Source organism: Lotus japonicus, chromosome 2, assembly GCF_012489685.1.
Source record: "Lotus japonicus ecotype B-129 chromosome 2, LjGifu_v1.2".
NCBI classification, from domain to species: Eukaryota; Viridiplantae; Streptophyta; class Magnoliopsida; order Fabales; family Fabaceae; genus Lotus; species Lotus japonicus.
In genome coordinates, this window is record NC_080042.1 from 73659923 (window position 1) to 73684087 (window position 24165).

The following is a 24165-nucleotide window of genomic DNA, read 5'->3' on the forward strand; positions in this document are numbered from 1 at the left end:
TAATTTTTTCAATTGATATTTTTTATAAATAAAAGAAATATACAATTAGTTTGAGTATAAAAGATCCCAACAAAAAACTGTGTTTGTTATCTAAAAAAATAATAGAAAATAACACATAATAATTAGTATGAAATATTTATCATAATGATCAATGATGTTAATATTTGGCTGTATAAATAACTTAAAACGTCATTTAAAATTCAAGAGTTGCACCTAGTATAATGGTAGTTCACTCTCACAATAATATTGTTTTGGGAATGGACCACCAAGTGACTTTTGATTCCTACTAACTTTTATTTTATATTATCTTTTTTATCGGTGCTAGAAATTTTTTATACATAGTATCGTTATGAAAATTTAAAATTTTCGGGGGTGCGGAGCACCGGTAAGCCACCCCGGTGGCTCTGCCCCTGTTTGCACTACCCTTATAAATGTTATTTATGCTCTATCTCTAGCCAATGTGGGACTTCTAACACACCCCCTCACGTCCAGGACTGAACAACCTGGAACATGGGATCAACAACAACGGGTGGCTCAATAATGGGAGGTCTCCACAACAAACAACAAATGAATCTAGGATAGGCTCTGATACCATGAAGGAGGCCTAACTCAACCCAAAAGCTAACTCAAGAGTTAAGGTTTGCAAAACCAGTGACGGATCCAGGAATTTTAAGCTGTGGGACAGCTTTTATATATATATATATATATATATATATATATATATATATATTTTAAATTATACATATAAATTTATAGCACTAAAAATACATTAATACTATAAAAAAGTATAGTTTGTACTCCTCTAAAACTATCCATTATCCCACAGACCAATACTAATACTATATATGGGGGCATTCAATGTAGTACATAAAAAAAAAAACTTTTACGTGGGGGCATACTATTGGTAAACTATTGGTGTTGGGGGCATAATTTAGTCTTTTGCTAGTTTATTACTCTTGTTAAACTTTTTTTTCCAAAAAAAACGGTGGGGGCATTTGCCCCCATAGTGTTTCACGTGGATTTGTCGTTGTGCACAACCATATATAAGCGAGTTATGATATATACACACCTTTCCATTTCTTTTCCACATTCATTTCTATTTTTTTCTCTTTTCTCTATCAATCAAATCATTTATCATATCTTTACTTTCTCTCTCCTTTCTTTCTATCTCTCTCTTCCTTCACCTCTCCACACCTCATTTTTTAGGTGTGTACATATAATTATTCTATATAAGCAATTGCTTGGCCACATCTCTAGCCAATGCGGGACTCTAACAGTGACGCTACCCTCTTACATGCTGATGCGCCGCCTATCGCCATTGTATCTACCAACCCAACCCTTACTCGCACTGCATCATTCCTCCTTGCCATCCCTCTCCCTCAACCCCAAATCTGCCACTCTCACTCTCTTCCTCGACCTATCCTTTTTTGCCACCGCATTGTTGTGTCGCCGCCTCACTCCCACTGTCAGGAAATGCTCCATTGTTTTGTGTCCTCCTCTACCGCACCGCCACCGTATTCACTACCTTCCGCTGGTTGTATGGCTTTTTTATTTTTTTATAAGTTATTGACTTTTGTGTTTTATTTCACTTAAAAAATCTTTGCTGACTTCTATGAGTTTTACTTTACTAGGTTGTGTCTTTTGTGATAGTTGTATATAATAAAATATGCTATTAAGTAGTTTGTCAAAGTGGAATTTAGGACCAACGACCACTTGACACATGCAAGTCTGGTATTTCGAACTAGTATGTAGGTTTTAGTTTTCTTGACAATTTTTGAATGTTGATTTGTATAAGGTTTACTTCGTTTGGTTGTATCTCTATGTCATGAATTGGCTTCCTAAAGTGAAACTAAAGACAAATTTTGTCCTTGGACAACACCACCACAAGCTCCTTTAGATAAATGTAGTTGCACTATGTGGAAATGGACGTTCCAAAACTGTATAGAAAGAGACACCACATGATATATGGCAAGAAGACGAATCTCAAAGCTCAAAACATATACACATAAAGAATAATGAGTAAAGAGCTATGAAACTCAATAGTGATGTGTTGTTCATTTACGGTTTTCTATGTTGATATTGTATCATTTATACTCCCTCCGTTTGTATATATACGTTAATTTTACCTAATTCTCTTAGATTAAAAAAAGTAGTTATAGACAATACATTTGTAAAAAAATTATTCACTTTTCTAGATTACCCTCATTTAATTTCTTATTAATTTCTCTCTTCAAGTTATTATTTCAAAATCTCATTGTCTTTTTCATATTAAATATGAGGATAGTTTTGAAAAAAAAATAACTAATGATCATTGATTTCGTAAATTAACTTATATTTAGGAACGAGAAAAACACTAAAAAATGACATTATAATAAGGAACGGAGGGAGTATGTAAAATGGGAAACACAACAGTAAAGGAATCATCAATGAATAATTTAATGTTTTGATGTTTGTATAAAAAGTGAAAAACACTATATAATATATAAGAATTATAGAAATATTTTCTTTTGATGTTAAATGCCTCTTGTAAGTTTGTGAACGAAGTAATATTATAAGAAATTAAATTACCGTGCCATATAATGTGACATTGATGAATTAAAAACCTTAACAAAAATGTTCTAAAGGCATGGCAATAGGTAAAAAACTCAAAAAAATAGTCAAATTCATTTGCAGGAAGAGGGATGACAAACCTTACAACCATAGTTTTGGGGCCCCATGCATCAAATCAAAGAGGCCTTTGCATTGGCTGGCTTAGTTGGGACCAATTCAGAGAGTGGTTTGGGCTTTCTTCCCAATGATACGGTGGTGAAATCCTGGCTTCATCTCTTCTTCTAACCAATGCCGAAACCCTTGCTGACCACCTTGCATTTCAGTTGTTGAGGCCAGAAATCAGGTTCGGAATCACTTTTAACTTAATAATTTGTCATGTATACATGGCATTGTAAACATGACACCACTTCTTTGAGGAGACTAAGGTCCCATTTGGATACCAGCTTATTAGAGTTTGTTGGAGCTTATCTACTAAAAAAAAGCACTAAATAAGCTCCAATAAGTGTTTTTTTTGTTTGCATCCAAACGTTAGATAATGAATAATCTGTGCTCTGGTACTGTCATGTTATATTGTTCATGCCTTGCATTTGTTGCAAATGATGTCAAACTATATCTGTAAATGTAATGCAATAAGTGATGAGATTTATGAGGAAAAGGGAAGGTGTGTGCAGTTGATGATAATTATGGTAGATTGAACTGAGATTTTAATCTTGTCTCTAGTGGTTTGATTTTGAAGTGGATACTACCAATGAAGTGTTCAAATCAATCTTTTCAAGTTCACTCTGTTTGCTTTGTTTTAAGAACTGTTTTTCTTCATTTCATTCTGATATGTTTAATGTTCCATCACAATTCCTGATTAAATTTGGTTTGTGCACCCCTGCATCCAACTATTTCAGAAACTCTTGAGATTTAGATAACTCGGTTTGAGAAAACTTGAATCTATATTTAATCACTATTAACTGTTACTGTTTCAAATCTGTTTTCTTAGTTGAAAATTTCATTATTTTCGAAGTCTAGAAAATTTGGTGGAGACTGTGAGACGCCATTTTAGCACCGCTTATTGTGTTTCTTACAACTTCCAAGTTCATAGGGAGCTAACATAGCATGTTGTGATGCTATATACAGAGAACACTTCATGTTTTCCTGAACTTGTTACTTTTTTTTGTCTTTTTTTGGTTTGAGAACTTATACCTTTATAGTTTATGCTATTCTTGGGCATTAAAATCTGTGAGATATAATTCCTGAGATCTCAGACAGAGATGAGACCTTTGGAGTATTAACTTTTTTCAAATGGCTTGCAACAATATGAATATGACTGTTGACACAGAAAAGGGAATCTTCTTTTGATACATACAAGACATCTTTATTTGAGCTTAAAAAGATCATGTCAATGATATATACATTTATCTGCATCTCTACATGTATTTTATCAACATACACGATAAATACATGCAAGAAAGATGATGACAGACATTATAAAGAAATGAAGTTTAAAATGTTAACTAATTAGCTTATTACCCCTTCTAAGTATAAGCGTGGGAAGACTAGTAAGTTGACAGATTAAGGCTGGAAGTTTCTTCTTAGCCTGCTTAGCTAGAATTCCTACTTGGAAGCTGCGGTTTCCTGTAATGCTTACCAGAATGGTTAGCTACTTAACCTCTCACAGCTTCTGTAATTAAATCTTTGAAGATCAACCTCTCGATATCCAACACGACATTTGGTATCTCACTGAAGCATTCTGCACAAGTTGTGGGCTGTTGTGTTAAATCTTCCCACAGAAGACTTGTCAATTTCTCATCCTCATGAGCCAGGTTGAGATTCCTATTTTTATGTTGTAACTTGTCAATTTTGGTGCAAAGATCATCCAAAAGTTGCTTTCCTTTTAGTTTTCTTCCTGCTGGTTGGTTTGGCTGGCACCACAGAGTGGAACTCTCCAATATTAGCTTTTGAACTAGAATCTCATTAATGACATCAAATATGAGCTTCCTTTGCATTTGCTGTGGATTATTCATCTTAACAATCTTCTTGGCACCGTGTTCAACATTGAAATGTTTCTTGCCTGTCTGGATTTGCTCTAGTGCAAGGAACACCGTTGGGTTTATTGGGTAACCTGATGAATAAAATGCCTGGCTAGAGCTGGGACTAGTGAGAAGCCCTGATGCTAACAGTATTTCTGATACATATTTGTGTTCAGGATCTTTACTGTCACTGAAATTGGTGAATCTCTCATCACTGTAGTCAATTTGTTGAATAACTTGAACCAAATTATGAGTTTTAAAGTCAATGTCCCTGGTTCCATTGCTGAAGTTGGCTTTTGTGGTGTTGGATGAAAGAGGAAAATCTTCTGAGTTCTCCTCATCAATATCATAAGTGTTCAGAGCTTCATCTGTATAAGTTTGAAGAGAATCAAAATGCAATTCAAGCTCCTTTCCGTGATGATTTTTGTGAATGGCACAAAAAGTGTATTTGGTGCAGTGATTCATTTGAAGATGATTTCAGACTAATTTGTCATTCAATCTATGTTGCTTACTTAGAAAAGAAGAGTGCAATATACCTAAATCTTTTGAGATTTCCAATTTCCTTTTGATTGGAGAAGGGGGGTCTTCTTTATAGAATGCAGCATCAAGAACAGACACTGGACTAGGTTGTTCTGCAGTTACTATTTTTTCAGCTATCAAGTTTTCCTGGCTCAGCTCGTTTTCTGCATTCTGATCAATGAAAGAATGTTAAACCAAATGATTTAGATTATTAGATGCAAGGATCCAATTATTGTGAAAATACTTACATTTTGACTTAGGCCTTTTTGCTGGATGGAGTTACTATTGATCTTTTCAGGGTGATCATTGTGAATGTCTTCTATATCACTGTGAGAACCCATGCTTCTCTTGCTGCCAAAATCTGGCAAAATAACATCGACTCCATGCTTAAAACCCATCCTTTGATAGGTGATCTCGCTGAGAAGTTCATTTCTTTCCTGCAAAGTAGAGAATTTTTGTCTGGGTATAACACTAGCGGAAGACAATTCCGTTGAATGCCTATTGTGTTGTCTTCTGTTACTGCTGGAATCTGATGATGGGCTGGTTGCTGGAGAACGCCTCTCCAAACCAATTTTCTTCTGTACTCTTGGGCTCCTGTTCTCTGATATACTGGTGGAGGTAGTGTTGCTTTCTCCATTAATGACTCGAGGAACTTTTGATGATTGCATCAGTCTTGATGTCCTCATCTTGTTACTCTTATCTGCGGCATGAAAAGGTTGACTAGTAGGATGATTGACATGTCTCATTGCTGGACTATCTTTTGTTGTTTGCATGTCAAGCTTGTCAACCAATATTCTATTTCTGGGATTACCAGGACCAAACTTACTGAGACCTGATTTACCATGACTTCTCATTTCTGTGAAAGCAGAATCATTGGTTTTTCTTGCAACTTTTGCTGGTTTCACGATGACAATTGGCGATTTACTACCCTGGGTTGAATTTGAAATCTCAACAGTGGCCGATGTTGAGTCCTTCTGTTGTATTCTTGGGCTTTGCACTTTCAAACTTACTCTGAGATTACTATCATTCCTATTGTCAGATGGAGAATTCGAAGCCTGATCACTCGTTATATCTATTGATTCTTTATATCTCTGCATCGCTTCAAGAATCTGTTTAAGGGCTCTGAGATCCTTTCCAGATTTTTTGAACTCTAGATCTGCCACCCTTTTCTCAATTTGCCCGTATACAGAGAGGGATGCGTTTGTTGCTTTTGTTGAACAGTCATTTCTCTTGGAAATCTGCAACTGTGAACCTTGGCTTGCATCAGCTTGTCTCAATGGAGTTGCTTCCTGAGAAAATTGTGCATATGGTTTCACAATCATGATTGAAGCATCCCTAGTAGACGGAAGCAAGTTAGACCCCTTGCTTGTCCTTGGGGATGCTGAACTTTGGGGCTGCTTGAATTCATCATTCGTGCTAGATCCTGCAGACATCTCAACTTTGTTGGTAGTGCAACTAGAGATCCCCCGTGGAGTATCACAAGTTTGGGCACAGTCTGGGAAAGATTCCAGTCCCATTAACTTTGCTACAACACTAGATGGTCTTTTAGAAGTTTCTGGTTCTTGTAGCTGCTTATGCATTGCGCTGGCGCCCCCATACTCTTTCTCTGGAGCCTTCAGAAAGTTGCGAGATTTTGTTCCTTCATTGAAACTTTTGATGGATCCTTTTCTGCTGTCCAGGGAAAGCCTAGGGAGTTCCTTGTGCTTTGTAGCAGATTTGAATGTATCTTGTACATCCCTCCCATCGTATGAGAGTCGTGGTGAATCCCAAGCAACCATAGCTCCTGTTTTGACAGATATTGGAGCCTGCAAAGGCCGGGGAGAGTCAATGTGTCTCAAGATTCGACCCTTCTTTTCCCCTTTAGCTACAGTTTTTACTGACAATCCTTGCGCATCTTTATGCATTGAGTCTTTGACAATGTCATAGCAATCAAGCGACTGAGGTCTTCGGGGGCTAGGTTGCTGCTTCCTTTGTGCTCCTGAATTGAAGTTTTCTGGGATTTTGATTTGACTGGTTGATGGCGGTTCCATCTGAATTGTTCTGCTAAAGTCCATTGATGACATGCTAGATGAACAAGATGATGAAGACATTGAAGTCCCTGATGATTCTGTGGAGAATGGTTGATTCTCTTTTGCAGCCTTCACATTCTTTGCCTGCAATCATACTCTCACATTCTTAACTGGTTCTGCTAAATTTCTCTAATGATTTGAAATATCGCGTTATACTTATCTTACCGTTGACTTTTGTGCTGTATTATTCAGTTCTTTGATGTGCTTCCTGGTTCCACCTGAGAAAGGAAAGAAAATTTAATAGGAAGTACTTTGAATTGTCTTGCAAAAACTTTAACCTCAACCAGGCATTCATTCTTCTATTTAAATTCCTTCTAAACAAGGAGATTGATAAAACTATTGGAAACTAGTTGCATAAACTTAGTACATTCAAGTTGAATGTAGATTAAAAAATTGTTGGCATGTCATTAAATAGTGATGTTGTAATGATTTATTACTAATTTATTAGCTTGATAAGTCTAACTTTTTCTGGTCTAACCATAGACATTTTTTATAGAAGAGAATTCTGTCCAAACCAGTAGCATACAGCATGGTGAATGGTGATGCTAGCTGCCTAGCTCTCTCATCAGGAGTATTTTCCACACACATACTCTAGTTTGAGATCTCACTTTTAAGGAATCATGCATGTACCACTTGAAATAACAACTTGTTGATAACTTGATACATTTAATTTAAATGCATTATGTTTAAACGTGAAGTTCTCTATATCAAAGGGTTTCAGTTGCATAAAGGCGTTATCAGTTTCCTCTTTCACACAAATACGGATGTTTATGACATATGAAATTGTTTAAGACTTTAAGTACTTATGGACTGTTCAAAACTTGAAATTTTTTACTTGTGTTTTTTTTATCTGCAAATGTTTTGCATGATAATATTATTATTTTCTGCAGAACCTTGCGCCACTGGGCACTTGGGAATGTATAGATTCTGGGATTCTTCGGAAAATATAGCAAATTCAAGCTTCCAATGTGCATTAAGCAAGGGAAAGCAAATATTTGAAGGCGACTCATAAGGTACAAACTCAAATTAACAAGAAAAAATTGCATCTATGCCACTTCTTTAAAGTTTCTTGAATCCAGAAATTTAATTTGCAAAAGACTGCCATGATTTAATTTGGAGCCAATTTATAAGAAGCTTTGGTTTATTTTATAACTACCTGAAGTAAAACAACATTTACCAGTTACCACTGCTCTCATCTTACCAAAAACTAATAATAATAATTAAAAAAACTGAAGAAGAAAGAAGAGAAAACTATGCTATAGTACATTACTGACAAGTTGATTGTGTCTGTCCCTACTGTTGAAAGAAAGCAGTTTTAAACTTGACATGTATGCCAATCAATTTTTTCTCTATTTATTGTGTTTGTTTAAAAATGTTTCTATCTAAGTGCATATTTAGTCTTGTGTTTGGAAAATTTAATGTCCATTTTTGTTACATGTTACAGGAGTTTTTCCTTGTTAATATTTATCCAAAGTCCAAACCATGGTTTGATATTCCAAATGTAAAAGTGATTACAAAAAGAATCACCATAAAAATGCATAGAGAAACAGCTACTACAGATTACCTTGTGTTGGAATGCTATGACTCTGGCTGCTACTGCGTTGCCCTGTGATGAACCGGTGGCGGTCAAACAGTTGAAAAAATCCACTGATGCACCCAATCTGCTTCTGAAAATCTGGACTTTCATCCTTCATGGGTGTCAAAACCTTTTTGGACATTTTCTTTGTTTGTTTGCTCCCTTTCAACTTTCCAGAGTCCACAATGCCTCAACTAAGCAACTTCCATTCTCCTTGTTTCTCTCTCACACAAATTGCAGAAGAAAAAAATCTGCTTTCTTAATGTAGGTAAAATGAATTTGAAATGTCAAGGATTCAGAAAGAGGAATAGACCTTCACTGTTAGAAGTTTCTAAAGAAGATACCAATAGTGCATTGAATACAACTTGCACAAAACCAGATAAAGACTTGATCAAAATTTCACATGAGTTGCTTGTGTTGTGTTACATGTGTATGCATGTGTTAACAGAAGAGAATGTTCATGATCATGAACAGAACCAAAATGATAAGAAAGAGATAGAAAACAGAAAATTACATTAAATTGGATGTTGGGATTGCACATAACAGAGGAGAGAATATCTTATCTCCTGCAAAAGCAGAAGGAACAAAAAGAAGTGAAAATGAAGCAATTCCAAAGCACCACTGGTAATGCACAAACTACAGAGAAATTTGATTGACCCAAGAAGAGATGTTTTAATTTTGTGAATAGGGGAATACTTTTATCTTTTGTTCTACTTTGCAGATGCATATATAGAGGCTGAAGTGTGTGAAAGGATACAGTGTATTATTTATATATGAAGAAGGCAAAGTTGAAAATGAGGCTTCAAAGAATAAATAAGTCTATGGAGACAGAGAACTTTTTAATAACATTACGTAAGAGAGAGGGAAAGATGGGTGGAATTTTGGGTGTCAAAAACTGTATGAATGAGAGGGATATGAGTTGTTAAAATATAAATATAAATGACTAATGAGTTGTGGGCATCTGCATACCGTGGACACTCAGAATAAGAAAAAAAAAAAGAAATGAGAGACGGAATAGATGTAATATGTAATGTTATGTGAGAAAAAAAAGAGCTAAAGAAAAAAATAAGATGTTTGTACAGTACTACAGTGTCAATACAATTTGGGTGCCTAGGTATCCTTACTGAATATAAATACTTTGCAAAAAGGAGGAGAGGAGGAAAGGGAAAGAAAGGGATAGGTGTGTCTGAATACATGTGTGGGGTTAGGGTAAATGACTCAGATCTGCTATGGTCATTTCCTAGCACTTCTATTAGACAGAACAACATGGGTGGGTCTCTGGCTTGGACCTCTCTCCAGGAGCATGTGGAGTGTGTCAGAGGGTGGAAAAACACAAAATGGAGAGGAAGTGGATTTTGCAGCCAAGAAAATAAAATTGAAGTAGAAAGTGGATAGGGATGTCCACTACATGTATGCGTGTAAATCTTTCTATAATTGATTCTAAAATCAAAGTTAGTTTTGGAAAAAAGCTTTCGTAAGTAGCTTGTGAACGCTAAAATTGATTTTGATATTAAAAAAGTTGATCCAAACGTGCTATTGTGGTGGAAGCCTGCGGATTTTAAACAGTTTGTTCAACCATTCCTATGCATCAAGAAACAGTTCTTACACTGATTGTAGTTGCAACCAATTAGGAACTTAAGATGCTTTAAATTAACAGAAAACACCAAAAAAATTGCAACCAATCTTCAAGTTTTGTTTTGATGTGATCATGAGCATATTCTATATCAAATTACCTTTTCATCTTTTCCATACTTGGGACCTAACCTTAAAATGGAGCTCATACAACCTCATTTCACTTTGCAAATAAGATGCACAAGAACCTTATATTGTTTGAGTGCAAAATTTAGAACTTGAATATTGCATTTTACCCAAGTGTAGGTGGTGAATTGCATTGCTGAGTAGCACAAATGTACCTGTTGTACTTTTCTGATGGTCAATAATTAACCTTAAATAAGAGTTGTAAAATTTGGAATTGAAAAACATTGTACAAGGAAATTGATTATTAAATGCTCTAATGTATTATACCAATCTAGCCAGCAGCAAAACTGGTTCACTGGCAAGGCTATGTGTTTGGCTGTGTGATTTTTTGTAGGTATGCATAACTGAAGTGGGGTCCAATGTGTAGTCACAACTCAATTATAATGTAGACAGGTACTAACTGTTTGGACCATTAGCATTTGCAAAAATGATGAATTGGGGAATAAGATAAAAAAGATTATAGTGACTATCATTTTCGCCGCAAACTTTTGGTCCCTTGCAGCCACTTCTGCCAGACAGGACCACATGTTGTTATTTTAGCACTAAATGGTCATTATTTGCAAATAGACATTAAGACTCACTTGAACACAAAATTGAACAACTCTTTTTATAAATCGATATAGAGCACGTTTGGTTTTCAGTTGGGGTGAATGTGAAAACACATTCATGTAACCTAAAAAGTGCATTTTGTTGGCTGAATGAGCATTAAAAATTATGATCTCGAATTTCAATGCTTCAAACGTACTTTTTAACTGAAAACCAAACAGATACATATAAGTTTATTCATGTTGCACATGACTGATATCAAAACACACACTTAGAGGTCACTTATTTGCTTGGGTATTTTTCTAGTGGCAAAGCAGCTATTTGAAGAGAGTTATTAATGAGAAGTATCAGAATTGTGGAGATAATTAAGTTCTCTTTTTCAAAAACCTGTAAATATTTTTTTTTTCAATAACGCACTTAATCATCATGGAAATACATTTTTATTTTTACAATAGAAAATACTTCCTCTGCTGACTGCTGCAATGATTTAGGTGTAACTAATTGGGAGTTAGGAAGGAGTGTTCCTAGGTTTGTTACAATTGTTTGGTGAACTAAGTGTTCCATTGCAACCCTGAACCAAAAAGAGAATTGAAACAAAGGAAGAAGCATACATTTGCTTGATTTGTCTAACATATATCAGGATATATGATGCACCACTGACTAGAAAATAGCTGCTAATTAGCTAAAAAGGTTTTTTTCCTAACTAATTAGCTGACACACTGTTACTTCACTTAATCCTATCATTTAAGTAGAATCTCCCTACCTTTATTGTGATTGCTTGTAATAACATGAAGAAAGATTTAAATGTACAGTAAAAAAAATTTTTGGTACAAAATGTACAGTAATTAATCCATCATCAATGTCTCAGTTTTTTTTTTGTCAGCAAAAATAAAATGTCAACATCTCAATAACAAATCAAACTCGACATCTTAAATTACTTTTAACTAGATATTTTACCCGTGCAACGCACGGGTTTATTTATAATATTTTTTAATATTATATGAAATTTACTATAGAGTAATTATCTAAAAAAAAATATTAAAATATTTCTTCAATATAATTATAATAGAAAAAATTATTGTGTTTAGACATTTAAATAGAGAGTATTAAAGTTTTTCTATGCATTAAATTGCTTGTATTAGAGTTCTCTTTATGTAAATAAATGATATTACTGTAATTTAATAAATTTTTTGGTTAATGATCAAATTAGTCATTGAGTTTGTAAGCGAGTTTAATTTTAGTCAATCTGAAAAAATTACGTTTAGTGGCAGTCATTTTTACAATCACTGACAGTTTTTGACTGCCACTAAACTTCATTTATCCTCATAATAACTAAAATCAAACTCGCTTACAAACTCAATGATTAATTTGACCATTGACCCTAAAAAAATTTGAAAAGGAAAACATTATTAATAACATAAGAAAACTTGAGAAAATATTTTTACTACTATATATAATAGGTCAAAAAACACATTTGAAAGTATTTTCTTCAAATAATACACGCATGCGGTACATTTAATAGTAAATATTTTATAGAGACATTTATTTAATTTTTAAAATATTTTTCTAGAGTGTTCATTAATAAATTTTGATCTAGACTATTATTTAATTTAAATTATTAATATTTTTTACAAATAAATATATTTATTAATTTCTCCCTCAATTTATGATTGATAGTTAATATTCTAACTATTGTTAAAAACTACTTAATAAATTAACTTTTTTTTATAAGAAACTGAAAAGTTGACAATTAATACTTAATAAAATTAATAACATAAAATATTCATCAATAATTTATTATTATCATTATTAAGACAAATCAAAAATAAATTTAAAATTATTTTTAAAATAACACGCAACTACATAATAGTTAATTTAAACAACATACAAAATTATTTCATATTTAAAAGTAAATTTCGAAATATATATTTACAAAAAGCATTCAACCATTAACTAATTTCAATATCTAAGATGTCTATTTTATTTAAAATATATTACGTGGTGCTATTTTATCTTCTTTTTTTTCAACCTTAGGTTGATAATTAATTGAAATGAAAATGGAAATAAAAATTAATTTATCTTGCAAGTAATGTAGAACTAAAGCCAAATATTATGTTATATATATATATATAAAATGTAGTAATAAGTTTTATTGGTTAATTTTTAAAATTCATCAACTTATGATTAGTAATTAAAATTAAAATTATTATTTTAATTTTAACATATAAGAATTTGTTTTTTTTTTAATTAGTTGTAAATATAAAAGTTATTTTTACTATATATTTTTATTAATGTAAAGGTAGTCAATTTAAATTATTATTATTAAAAAAATTTCCTCAAATTATAATTAATAATTAAAATTTAATCAATATTAAAAAGTATTTTAAAATATGGGAAATTGAAAAGTTTAACAATTATTTATTAATATAATAAATAATAAATTAGATGTTGTTTTTTAGTTTTGTATTTAATTATTTAATTATTTAATGTATTTAATGCAAAGGTAAACTAATCAATGCAAAAGTTCAAGTGTGTTTTACATATATATATATATAGATTAAAATAGTAAAAAAAAAGTACTACATGCATTAAGTGGCTCATATTTTTTTAAGCAATCTCAGGTTTGAATTGTGTATTGAAAAAAAATCTCAAGTTAACATCATCATAATGTAAATATTTTTAACTTGAACAGAATTACTACCGTGAAAGATAAGATACATTATTCTTTGACCTAAGCAATATATATGGATCTTCATTGTTTTCTTAATTCTCACATTCAAAGAGGTCTAAGTCAACAGCCTCCAGTTTGAAGCTAGATAGCCTCCTTCCACATGTAGAGAAGAAATTTTTATGTGTGAATCACTCATTATTCAATTATGATATCCTTTTTAAATTTTTTAACCTTAATATTATACCTCTAACGCAAGTTGGACAATTAATGGGGTTCTGAGTTCTGACCTGCATTGTTTTAATATACCTGTTTTGCCTCTTTGACATTGCAAATTGAATCAAGGACAATAATTGAAGCCCCATTAATTGACGAGCAAGGTAAATTTCAAGCATCCAACCCCTCTTCATGTGCACTTATTTAATTTGATTACTATTTCGCTTAGTGATAAGAATTTATTATTGATAAATTCCTGGCATATTTGTGCATGGTCCTATAAAATAATAGCTGTGTTTAATTTAGATCCATGAGCTACCCACAATGTACCTCAAAGGTACAGAGTGGTACATTGTTATTGGATGGGTTTAATAATTAGTTTCCCAAAATTGTGCACAATAGAGACATTACTCTCTCCATCTTTAAAATGATTTGTAATTTAAGAGTTTTTTTCAAATATTTGAAAGTATTCATTACTCTTAATATCTATACTTCTTTTTATATTTCTATTGAAAGAAAGAAATGATAGTATAGTCAAATAAACATATTTTCTTTAAAGCTAAAAATAAATAATTAAAGATTTTAAATGATAATTATTTTACAAATATATATATATATATATAATTATTCTTCGGTTAAAACTATTCTAGTTTTTTTAAAGGAAACACAAAAATAAAATAACCATAGACACCGGTAAATCATGTTAAAACAAACAAAAGAAATACTTTGAGGAATCTCCTCAACTCAAACAAAATACAAAAGCAAAAAAAGTCCTCATAAAACATCAGCAACCGCATCATAGTACCATCTCGACAAATAAAAGAGAGGTCCATAAAATTAAAACCAAAGACATTCTCATCGATCGCAGACAACTAATATGGATAAGATCTACCTAAGGCACACCTGTGCGCCACCTATTAAAAAATTGTAAGCAATCCGTATGGAACAAAATCTAGCTAGCTGGAACCTAAATGTAAGGTCAATAACAATGACCATCTCAGACACGGCGAATCTGCAATGACCGAGGAGATTACCAATCAAAAGGAGAACGTAAAGTGATTCCATAATAGTCCCCTTATACCTTCTAATTATGTCCATGATGTTCTATTTCACTAATAAATGCTGCATGCTAAACTAGTACTAATTAATCTTATCCATTTTGCAATAGCATCATATAGATAGATACTCATATATTAACCACCTGCTTCTACCTAAGATTATTTTGAAATAGATATGGAGGGATATTCCTTTGTCAGAATCACAACCAGGCAGGAAGAAGTATCACGTGCAAGATGATGTATGGTTTATCATAGCAAAATGCCATAAATTCAGCGAAATGCATATATCAAAATTGCTTCTTCTTCGTAGAGTCTATGGGGGTAGCTTCTCATCATTTAGTGCGTAAAATTAAGATCATGTGGCAGCCAATAATAGAGCAGTTAAATATATTACGGTGTTTAATTCTCATGCATACACTAATGTGAAAAGCAAGATGCACAACACATGGAAAAAGCTGAAGCATCACAAGGGTACCTTCACTTTAAGCAGATAAAGTCAAAACATACATATAAGCAATCCATATCCATGATGGGCACGTGATATTTCCTTAGATCCGCATCAACTACCATGTGCTTTGGCAAATTAATTATAATTACTAATATAAGAGTGAAATGCATATATAGATTGAGGCTGGCCTTGTCTTTAAATTTGAAGTTCCACCCTTTTCCTTGTCATATTGGCTCATCCTCCAGACTATGTTTCAATAACCGGCCAGTGGCGGGCTCAATTATTATTTTATTTTATTTTTTGAAACTAAACTAGAAGCCTAGAAGCAATTACATCATGATTCACCAAACTGATTGCAGCTTCAAGAATCTCTTCCATCCAAACTGAATTAGCATAAGATGAAGCGTTTTTTTGAAAAGAAATCTGCAACCAAATTACCCGAACGTCTAACAAAAAAAGACAAATAGAATCAAAATGATAAATATAAAACCAAGAATCTCTAATAATGGTGAGCTCAAATATGATATTTATATTATGTGTAATATATAAAATTAGATTGTAGATGTGCGACACCCAGTGGCGGAGCTTTATAGAGGCGGGGAGGAGCATCCGCTCCCCCAATTTTTTTGGAAAAAGTTTTGAAAAATTATATATAATGAAAGTGCAAAGATATACATTAGTCTCTTGTTGTCCTATTGGTTAGGTGCTCTACATTTTATCTTGTTGTCCTAGGTTCGAATCCAGTTAACTTTCTTTTTAGCTTTATTATGAACATTCTCTTTCTTTTTTTCCTCCCTTCCACGCTCTCTTCCTCACTCTTTCTTTCTTTATTTTTTTCTCTCTCACACTCGTTCACTCACTCTCCTCTGTGCACTTCTTCTTTTGTTTTCTTTGTGATTTATTTGGGTGGGGAATTGGGTTACATAGAATTGCAGCCCATGGGTAGCTTTAGATAGAATTTGGGCAAGAACACAAACAGCAAAGTGAACACTGCACTAAGGAGGAAACAAGCTCAGGGGATCCAAGGATGAAAGCCCCCCCAAAAAATTCCCCCAAGCTCCGCCACTGGCGACACCTGTTACATTTTATACTTTTCCAATTTATGCAATTCACTAGTTATTATTTACCAAAGAAAACCTAATTTACAACTAAAAAAACTTTCTTGCAAAATATTGTAAATAGCTTATACTTGAACATTAAATTTTATTATAAGTATAAACATGGTTCATAGGTCGAACCTCTGGTTTTTTGTTTTGAAGCTAAAGATCAATATCATTAATAATCAACTTGACAAGCAAGAAATTACATATCGTTGGCATAGCTACCTACTTCTACAAAATCAAAGGTCCTCCTCCATATTACAAACTTTCTTGGTTAGGTAGTCTTACTAAAGCAACGGGCGGCGGTTATTTTACAGCGATCTGCTGAAAACCGCCACAAAAAGGTAAAAAAGTTATGGTTTGTGGAACAACAACCTTGATTAGCTTTATAGCCTCCCTTAATAAGTCAATCGTATACAATGCATTCAATAGTTTCCATGACATATTCTTTCTTCAATAGGGGAATCACTGTTTAATACCGTCCACCATAAAATTGTTCAAAAAGATTTTTTTAACAGCAAAATTTATTTAATTTAAACACAAATTAAGATGAGGAGAGAACAGCAAAAGTAATTAATTAATGCCAGTTTATAAATTTTTCTTATAAAGAAAAAACTATAGGCTATATATGCATCTCCAATAAAATAGCTATTAATGTTACAAATAAAGATGGAAAAAGATTGATGTATATTGAGAGAGAATTCCAAAGCAAGACTAATTCACGCTCCAAGGGAGTGGCCACTAGGGTCCCAAATGATGTGACCATTAAACAATGAACACACCATGTTAGAGTGGATTATCATGCATTCAATACAGTATTCTAGTGTTTATTCCATTTTGTCCCTTTGTCACATGAGCAAATTAACAGCCTTTATGCACATGTAAATCGAAAGTGTTAAGTATGAATATTGGAAACCATTAATTCATTCAACTATATATAACTTAACTTGTTTTCTTCTATTCATTGTTGGTGGGGTACTGAAGTGGAAATTTTCACTTGCACTAGAGGATTTCCAATAATTGAACGATATTATTTCTCCTTCTAAATGTTTTAAGAAGACAAAGAAGGCCTGACAAGTAGAGGAGGAGAACAAAAGAAGTTTCAGAATGGAAGAATGTGACCTGGCTATTGAATATTGATGATCACTTGCATACGCAAAACTTTTCAGGAATTTTGATAGTTTTTTATGTTAAAAAGATGAGCATAAAGTACTGGATATCAATTATAGCTGTCACGTGTACTAAGAATTATTGATAATATTAAAATGAATAAACTTTCAATTGCATTTTTAAATTTTTCACAATATTATCCTGGTCAGTCCAAGGATTCACAGCCAAGTTATAAATATAGGTTTTGATGGTTCAATTCAATAAACATTACTTATTTTCTTATTATATACTTTTCTATGACTTTAAATTTCTCTCTATCATCTTAAGCTTATTTAAACGTTCGGGTATTTTGTGCAAGTACATCTCCCGCCGTGCACTACCATGGACGTACATCAAACCACCGTGTTCTCGACCTAACACCACCACATGTGGATCGGAGGTACTCTCTGCTCAATTTTTTAAAAAATTACACAGGGTGAAACACTCCATGCTTATTGCAGGATGAAACCAAGTAATTTAATTATGCATCTCTAAATCACTCACGTAGGAATCGGTCTATAGAACTAGTGGATGTCAATTGTCAGCTATAGCCTCAAAGAGCATCCATGGTTCTATATGACCAATATAATTGCTATGTGGATGATTGCTATAATGTGTCATTATCATATGTTACAGAGAAGTGCTGAATTAATCATTTTAGACCAAAACAGAATATTTTGGTATGGGCAAAGAACCAAATTACTAAAGATGGGTCCTTGGTAGAGCAGTCAGAGGAGAATAATGAGGTAGTAAGGTACCATGGCATGCTCAAAGGTCATCAAGTGCATCTTCTTTTTTCACTCTTTCTATCACTCTCTTACACACATCTCTTGCCATTTTGGAGAGTGGAAGAAACTTCATCCTAACTTTCTTGCCATCAGTGAAGTTACAGCTTGACTCAACATGCACTTCATCCATGAGTTTTCAAACTTGAAACACAAACAAATGTACAAGCTAAGTCAATTTCATTTTTACAATTTTTTAGTTTAAAAGAATAGATATAGCAATGGTTTAACTGCAAATACTCACTAATAGAAAGTTATAATGTTGTGTTAAACAAGACCTTCCAAAAAAATGATTTTAATATAGGTTATAACAGAAAATAACCAAGAAACCAAGCAGGGCAGCAAGCTACTTGCACAAAGTTGTTCACATACAAAATTTTGTTGACTCAGTCTATTATCAGAATATAGACACATAAAGTCTTAGTTATGATTATTACACTAGCTGTACAAACTTGTCTCCTTGTCCCAGTTTCCACTCTCCAGAAATGTTTCCAATTGACTGTAAAATGTCCATTATAAATTAGAAAATTCAGTTCCTCCAGTCTAGTTGTTTCTTATCAAGTTGTGAATGTTTTCGGTTTAAACGCAATTGCCTCCGGAAGATGACACGTGTATTAAACCCCAAAAAACAAGTCATTCGGCCAAAAGCAAAAAATTGCTCTCACATTCTTGTGTCATGAGGTCTGTAACTCACCAAATTGGCTAATCCTAGCTTAGGTAGTTTGCTCTGATGCAGTAATACAACAGACCAAGTTACTTAAGAACAAAAATGCATCAGAGGCAACAAATCTAAAAGGTTTTCTTTAAAAAAAGGTTTAAAAAGAAATACTGAAAATCAATCCTAACTAACTGATAACATTGAGTATAGTGTGAGAAAATTATTTAAGAATACCAAGCCCTACATCTGAAAGCTAAGCAATCGATAATCGTAAGCAGTTCATAAATGCCATTAATACTTCCTAAAGGAATCCTAAACATCCATAGTATAAATATGAAAAATGATAAATTTCCTAATAAAAACATCATTCAAATTCAACAAAATTATGTTTAAGGACTAAGATCTCATCTGGATACAGACTAAAGAGCACTTACTATAGCTTATCTACTAGAAAAAGTATTGAATAAGCTCCAACAAGTGCTCTTTGTTGTGCATCCAAGAAGTCTATAAAACAATTGTTGTATCACGGATAAGAAAAAAAAAACAGATGAAAAGCCTCTTATATCTCAATTTCTCTTTGAAAACTGCTCTGACTCATTCAGCAGACAGAATGTTTATTGACAGATGGATTATCTTCAGGTTGACAGTCTAAAAGGCTACTAATAACCTGGAGATAGAAGTTCCATGATTCACTTTTTTCGGTGATACCGTCTTGGCCAAATGGGTGTTCCTCAATGTACTTGGGCATATCTTCAGCATTTGCCAATCGATGTAGATATTCTCGCAGATCGCCTCCAGCAGCTGTCATGAATCATAGTTACATTATTGATCTAACATACTCAATCAGATTTAAAAAGCATAAAGGTAGCCACTACAAGATGATATGGCACTTTAACAGCAACCCAAAAATAATTACAGTTCATTCAATGTATCTTTGATGTTGCATAACTATAAACTGCGCAAAAGAGTTTGTTTGGTTTACCTTAGAAAGTATGAAAACGGGAAAATAACACATTCCGGTGCGCTTTTTATTGAAGTAACAACTTGTTACTTCAACAAAAAGTGCATCGGGATGTGTTATTTTACTGTTATCATACTTCCTAACAGTAAACCAAAAAGGCTTTAGTCTCACACTAAAAGGAAGTTTAATAAGAATGCAGAAATGACCACTTAGTTATGTTTTGAAGTAAGCCATGTAAAACCATCAAAGAAATTTCTTTCTGGCCTTCCTTTTCCAGGATCACTACAAGAGTCAACCCAAAAGAGAGCTAAAGAAAATATATGTCAAGTAAATAAATGAATGTATAAGAAAAGAAATTGGAATCAGCCAAGCGTGCCATAATCCATTAGCTGGATATAGCCAAGTCTTGAGCATATTCTTGTCATTCAATTAATTAAGATACTAGTGGTTATGTACAAATGTTTTTACCTAATGAATTGTCGCTTTTATTCTGATAAGTGAATGAATGAGGAAAGACTGAGGTGTTTGGCTAAAATAATTGATCAAAACATTCAAAAAAAAGGTTAGGAAATGGTATTGCTGAAGAAAGCCTGCTTAAACACGAAAAGAAACAAAAAAAGTTAGTTTATTTACAGGATTGAGCAATGCTTTATATGGAGAATCATCCAATAGCAATGTATTTAATTCATTATAATATCCCTTTTCCCATGGAAGATCAGGATCATGCTTCTCCCAAAGCTTCCTCAAATCCTTAAAAACCAAAGGCTTGTGCTTGTTTTCAAGAGTTCTGAAACTTGTTTCGGTACAATGAGAAAGATCCTGAAGAAGTCAACAAAATATAGAATCAGAAGCAGAAAAGGGTTTACCTCTAACAAAAGTAGGTTAAACAATAATATATACATGGATCTCATGATACGACTGTAGTAGACCTGCAGAAATGTGAACTGGTGTAATTCATGGTTTGCGACTTTGCATAAAGTGAGGACACGAGAAGAAAAGGAAGAAGATATAAAATTAATATCTAAACTAAATTTCCACGAATGGCAAGATCAGCAAGCAATCTTAATACAACATGAAAATTCAATGCCGCTCATTACTATTACTAACATTGTTGCCCAAAATCTCACATCTACAAATATGTAATATTCATACAAAATTTAATAAACCAAGTAATCAATGAGGAACCAGAGACAAAAAGCTAAACAAATGCTTACCCAACAGAAAAGCAACTTGTTTTTCATGTCTCCCATCAAATAATCAATAACTCGTTGAACATTTTTCCTATGACAACACCAAAACCGGAGTCAAGTTTATACTACAGCACATTGTTAAAAATCTACAAGATCCAAGAAGTAAAAGAGGGAAGTTTTAATCTTTGTAAAACAGAAATGAGACAGAGAAAAGGAACACAAGAAGTTAGTTAAGTCGTACTTCGTCCTTGAAGACCATATACCAACTTCAAATTTCTCAAAGCAGAACTTCAGAAACTCAAGATAAAAGGGCCTCTTGAATACTGAAATCAAATACAACCTAATTAGTAAAGTATGGATGATTAATTAAAAAGTAGAACAAGAACAACACAATATTTACTCACTTGCTCGCCCTGCAATGGTTGCATCAGCTTTATGGTCCTTTGGACGGGGAGAAACTATGTCCGCTAGCAACCCATTTATATCAAGAACAAGAAGTTTTTTCTTCAAGCTTCCAACTTGTGTTCTAACCAAAGAAATTCCCAAAGTTTCTGAACTAAGCTCTTCGTTTATGACAGAAGTAGGTACCATCTTCATTTGATTAGTATAAGAAGAAAACTCCTTGTTATTCTTTCTTTCATCTGCTACAGTTGACTCAGTATTCAGTGTATTTTTAACACCTTCCAATGGAATGTCACAGACTATTTTACTGCTTTGTAATGCATGGATATCCATTGTATCGTTCCCTCAATCGACCCAATAAACCGGTCTCACACCAACCTATATATCATTGCACTACATTTGACACAATGAACCCTGCAAAAATGATATAGCCATGAAATATTCAAAATTCAAATAAGGTCACAGAATAAATTGAAACAATCTAGCAAGCACACGCGCAATTTAATACAGTTCGGCATTGCAATAAAAATATACATATTGCTAGATGAAAAAACCCTCAGACAAAACAAAAAAAATCATATATATTGAAACAATCTAGCAAGCACACGCGCAATTTAATACAGTTTGGCGTTGCAATAAATACATACATATTGGTATTTGCTAGATGAAAAAACCCTCAGTCAAAACAGAAAAAAAAAATATTGGAATCTTCCAAATCTCATCTCCTAAACTTATGCAGCCATTGATTGATTGCACTCACGTTCTATACAAAATTATCCAACTAATTATACAGCATTGCATATACCAAGCTTTCATCTGTGCATTTATCAAGTCTTAATGAGGCATGGTAATTAGCAAGGCTAAGATTCTAAATTACTACACAATTATAACTAACAACGGTGGGGAAATAAAACTAATTGCGAATTGATTGATTAACAACAAGTTGTCAACTGGTAATCAAAGAAACAAAGATAATGAAACAGGTAAAGTAAGGCAAAGTGCGAATGTGGTACCTGGGCAGGATTAGAACATGAACATGAGGAAGTTAAGGCAGAGAAAGTGGGAAAGAGAGTTCAGTTTCAGTTTCAGTTTGGTTTAACCGTCTCAAGTAAAAGCTGGTCTGGTTTGGTCAGAACCGGCGACGTGGGGGTGTGATGTGGATGTGGGGACTCTTTCTTGAGTTTGTGTGTATAGCCGTTGACTGGAGAAGAAACAGGCTAGTTTTATGTTCAAAAACTGAACAGACTTGTCAAAGACAGAGACTTCAATTTGGACCAACAAACTTTGTCTCAGCCATTTGGGCTAAAGCCCATGCTACTTCCACTTTTATTTTTTAAAGTGCAATTTCTCACTCTCGACACTTAATTTCTCACTTTTTTTTTTTCTATTTCAATTTCTTACCTCCAACACTCAATTTTCCACATCACTTTAAAGTAGAAAAATATTATAGTACACCCACATGAGATACATTTAGGGTTTTGAAAATGCGGAATGTAACTTATAGTTATGTGAATTGAAACCTTAAACATAAATTATACCATTTGGTTCCGGAATCTTAAACCTGAAAAGTATTCCCAAGTTTAATATTCCAGGATTTGTTATTCCCTTAATGCATTTCGGGTTTTTCAATTCCTAAAACATAAGTCACAACATTATTAATAACTTAAAACCCATGAAAGCATTTTAAAGATTTCGAGATTTAGAACCAGTAATTGATAGTGTTAGAGTTGTATTCCAGATTTTAAGACCAAGTAATAACAAAACACCGACATAATCAACAAAACACTTGTAGAATCAATAAAGCACTAGCAGAATCAACATTGAACATTAATTCTAACATCAAAGGGGGAAGATGAACTACATCAAGCATGATCAAAACTTCATACATAATCATATCATCCATATATCAAAATTTACAAAAAAAAAAATCATTAAAAACTAAGGAACAAAGGTTTGAGTTATGAGTTATAAATTTCGAAATAAATAATTGGGATCTGGTTCTAAATCTCAAAACTAAAATAAAAAACTAGGAACAAAAGAGTTCCGGGTTTGAAATAATGGAACGGTTAGCTAAATAGTTCAACGTAACAACTTTCAAGATTTAGATCAGCGAAGCTTCGCTCCAATAACAGAAGCTTCGACAATGAGATTGATGAAAGGGAGAGGGTGAGAGAAAGAACCACACCAGAAGAGGAAGATTGGTGATGATGAAAATCGGGAGATGAAGAGAGTGAGGTTCAGAGACAGAGATGAGAGTGAGAGTAGGTGATGAGTGATAGTGAAGGGCAAAGAGGAGATGGTAAAGAGGTTTATTTTGAAAGAGGGGTATTTTTTATGCTTATTATATTTGGGTAAGATGAAAAATTGGATGATGAGGGTGAAAAATTTAACACCTTTTTTTCTTTTATTTACAAATCTCAACTTTTTGACAAAAAAATGTCTCAATTTTTTTAAAATCAATAAGTTTAATTCTTGACCTACGTTAGTAAAAATA

At 33.2% G+C, this 24165-nt stretch overlaps 2 protein-coding genes and 1 long non-coding RNA gene across 4 annotated transcripts; 1 reads left to right on the plus strand and 2 right to left on the minus strand.

Moving 5' to 3' along the window:
- The first annotated feature begins 2755 nt into the window (after window positions 1-2755).
- On the plus strand, window positions 2756-8737 carry LOC130739448 (uncharacterized). Its single transcript, XR_009019867.1, has 3 exons — window positions 2756-2893; window positions 8047-8169; window positions 8601-8737. It is a non-coding gene; the product is annotated as an uncharacterized LOC130739448 (long non-coding RNA).
- On the minus strand, window positions 3777-8874 carry LOC130739447 (protein LONGIFOLIA 1-like). The gene is made up of 5 exons (XM_057591740.1): window positions 8721-8874; window positions 7322-7374; window positions 5336-7240; window positions 5105-5258; window positions 3777-4936 (listed from the first exon to the last, which is right to left on the minus strand). Exons 1-5 carry the CDS (start codon window positions 8872-8874, stop codon window positions 4203-4205), a joined length of 3000 nt encoding a protein of 999 aa, XP_057447723.1. The 3' UTR covers window positions 3777-4202.
- Window positions 8875-18086: 9212 nt separating this feature from the next.
- On the minus strand, window positions 18087-22856 carry LOC130739449 (uncharacterized). 2 transcript variants are annotated; one of them, XM_057591741.1, is made up of 8 exons: window positions 22685-22856; window positions 21674-22085; window positions 21511-21592; window positions 21294-21360; window positions 20713-20898; window positions 20548-20608; window positions 19786-19919; window positions 18087-18604 (listed from the first exon to the last, which is right to left on the minus strand). In XM_057591741.1, exons 2-8 carry the CDS (start codon window positions 22002-22004, stop codon window positions 18533-18535), a joined length of 933 nt encoding a protein of 310 aa, XP_057447724.1. In that variant the 5' UTR covers window positions 22005-22085; window positions 22685-22856; the 3' UTR covers window positions 18087-18532. The 2 variants fall into 2 exon arrangements, with proteins under 2 accessions (XP_057447724.1, XP_057447725.1); XM_057591742.1 differs by lacking the exon at window positions 20548-20608.
- Between the last annotated feature and the right edge of the window lie 1309 nt (window positions 22857-24165).

Bases quoted from the DNA above. Each gene is read 5' to 3' on its own strand.
- LOC130739447 (XM_057591740.1), bottom strand. From the start codon at position 8,874: ATGTCCAAAAAGGTTTTGACACCCATGAAGGATGAAAGTCCAGATTTT. The intron at 5,259-5,335 runs GTAAGTATTTTC...TTCATTGATCAG, and splicing joins AAAAAGGCCTAAGTCAAAAT to AATGCAGAAAACGAGCTGAG. The intron at 4,937-5,104 runs GTATATTGCACT...AAACTTATACAG, and splicing joins GGAAATCTCAAAAGATTTAG to ATGAAGCTCTGAACACTTAT.
- LOC130739449 (XM_057591741.1), bottom strand. From the start codon at position 22,004: ATGGATATCCATGCATTACAAAGCAGTAAAATAGTCTGTGACATTCCA. The intron at 21,361-21,510 runs GTACGACTTAAC...GTGTTGTCATAG, and splicing joins ATATGGTCTTCAAGGACGAA to GAAAAATGTTCAACGAGTTA. The intron at 20,899-21,293 runs GTAAGCATTTGT...TGACTTCTTCAG, and splicing joins ACAAGTTGCTTTTCTGTTGG to GATCTTTCTCATTGTACCGA.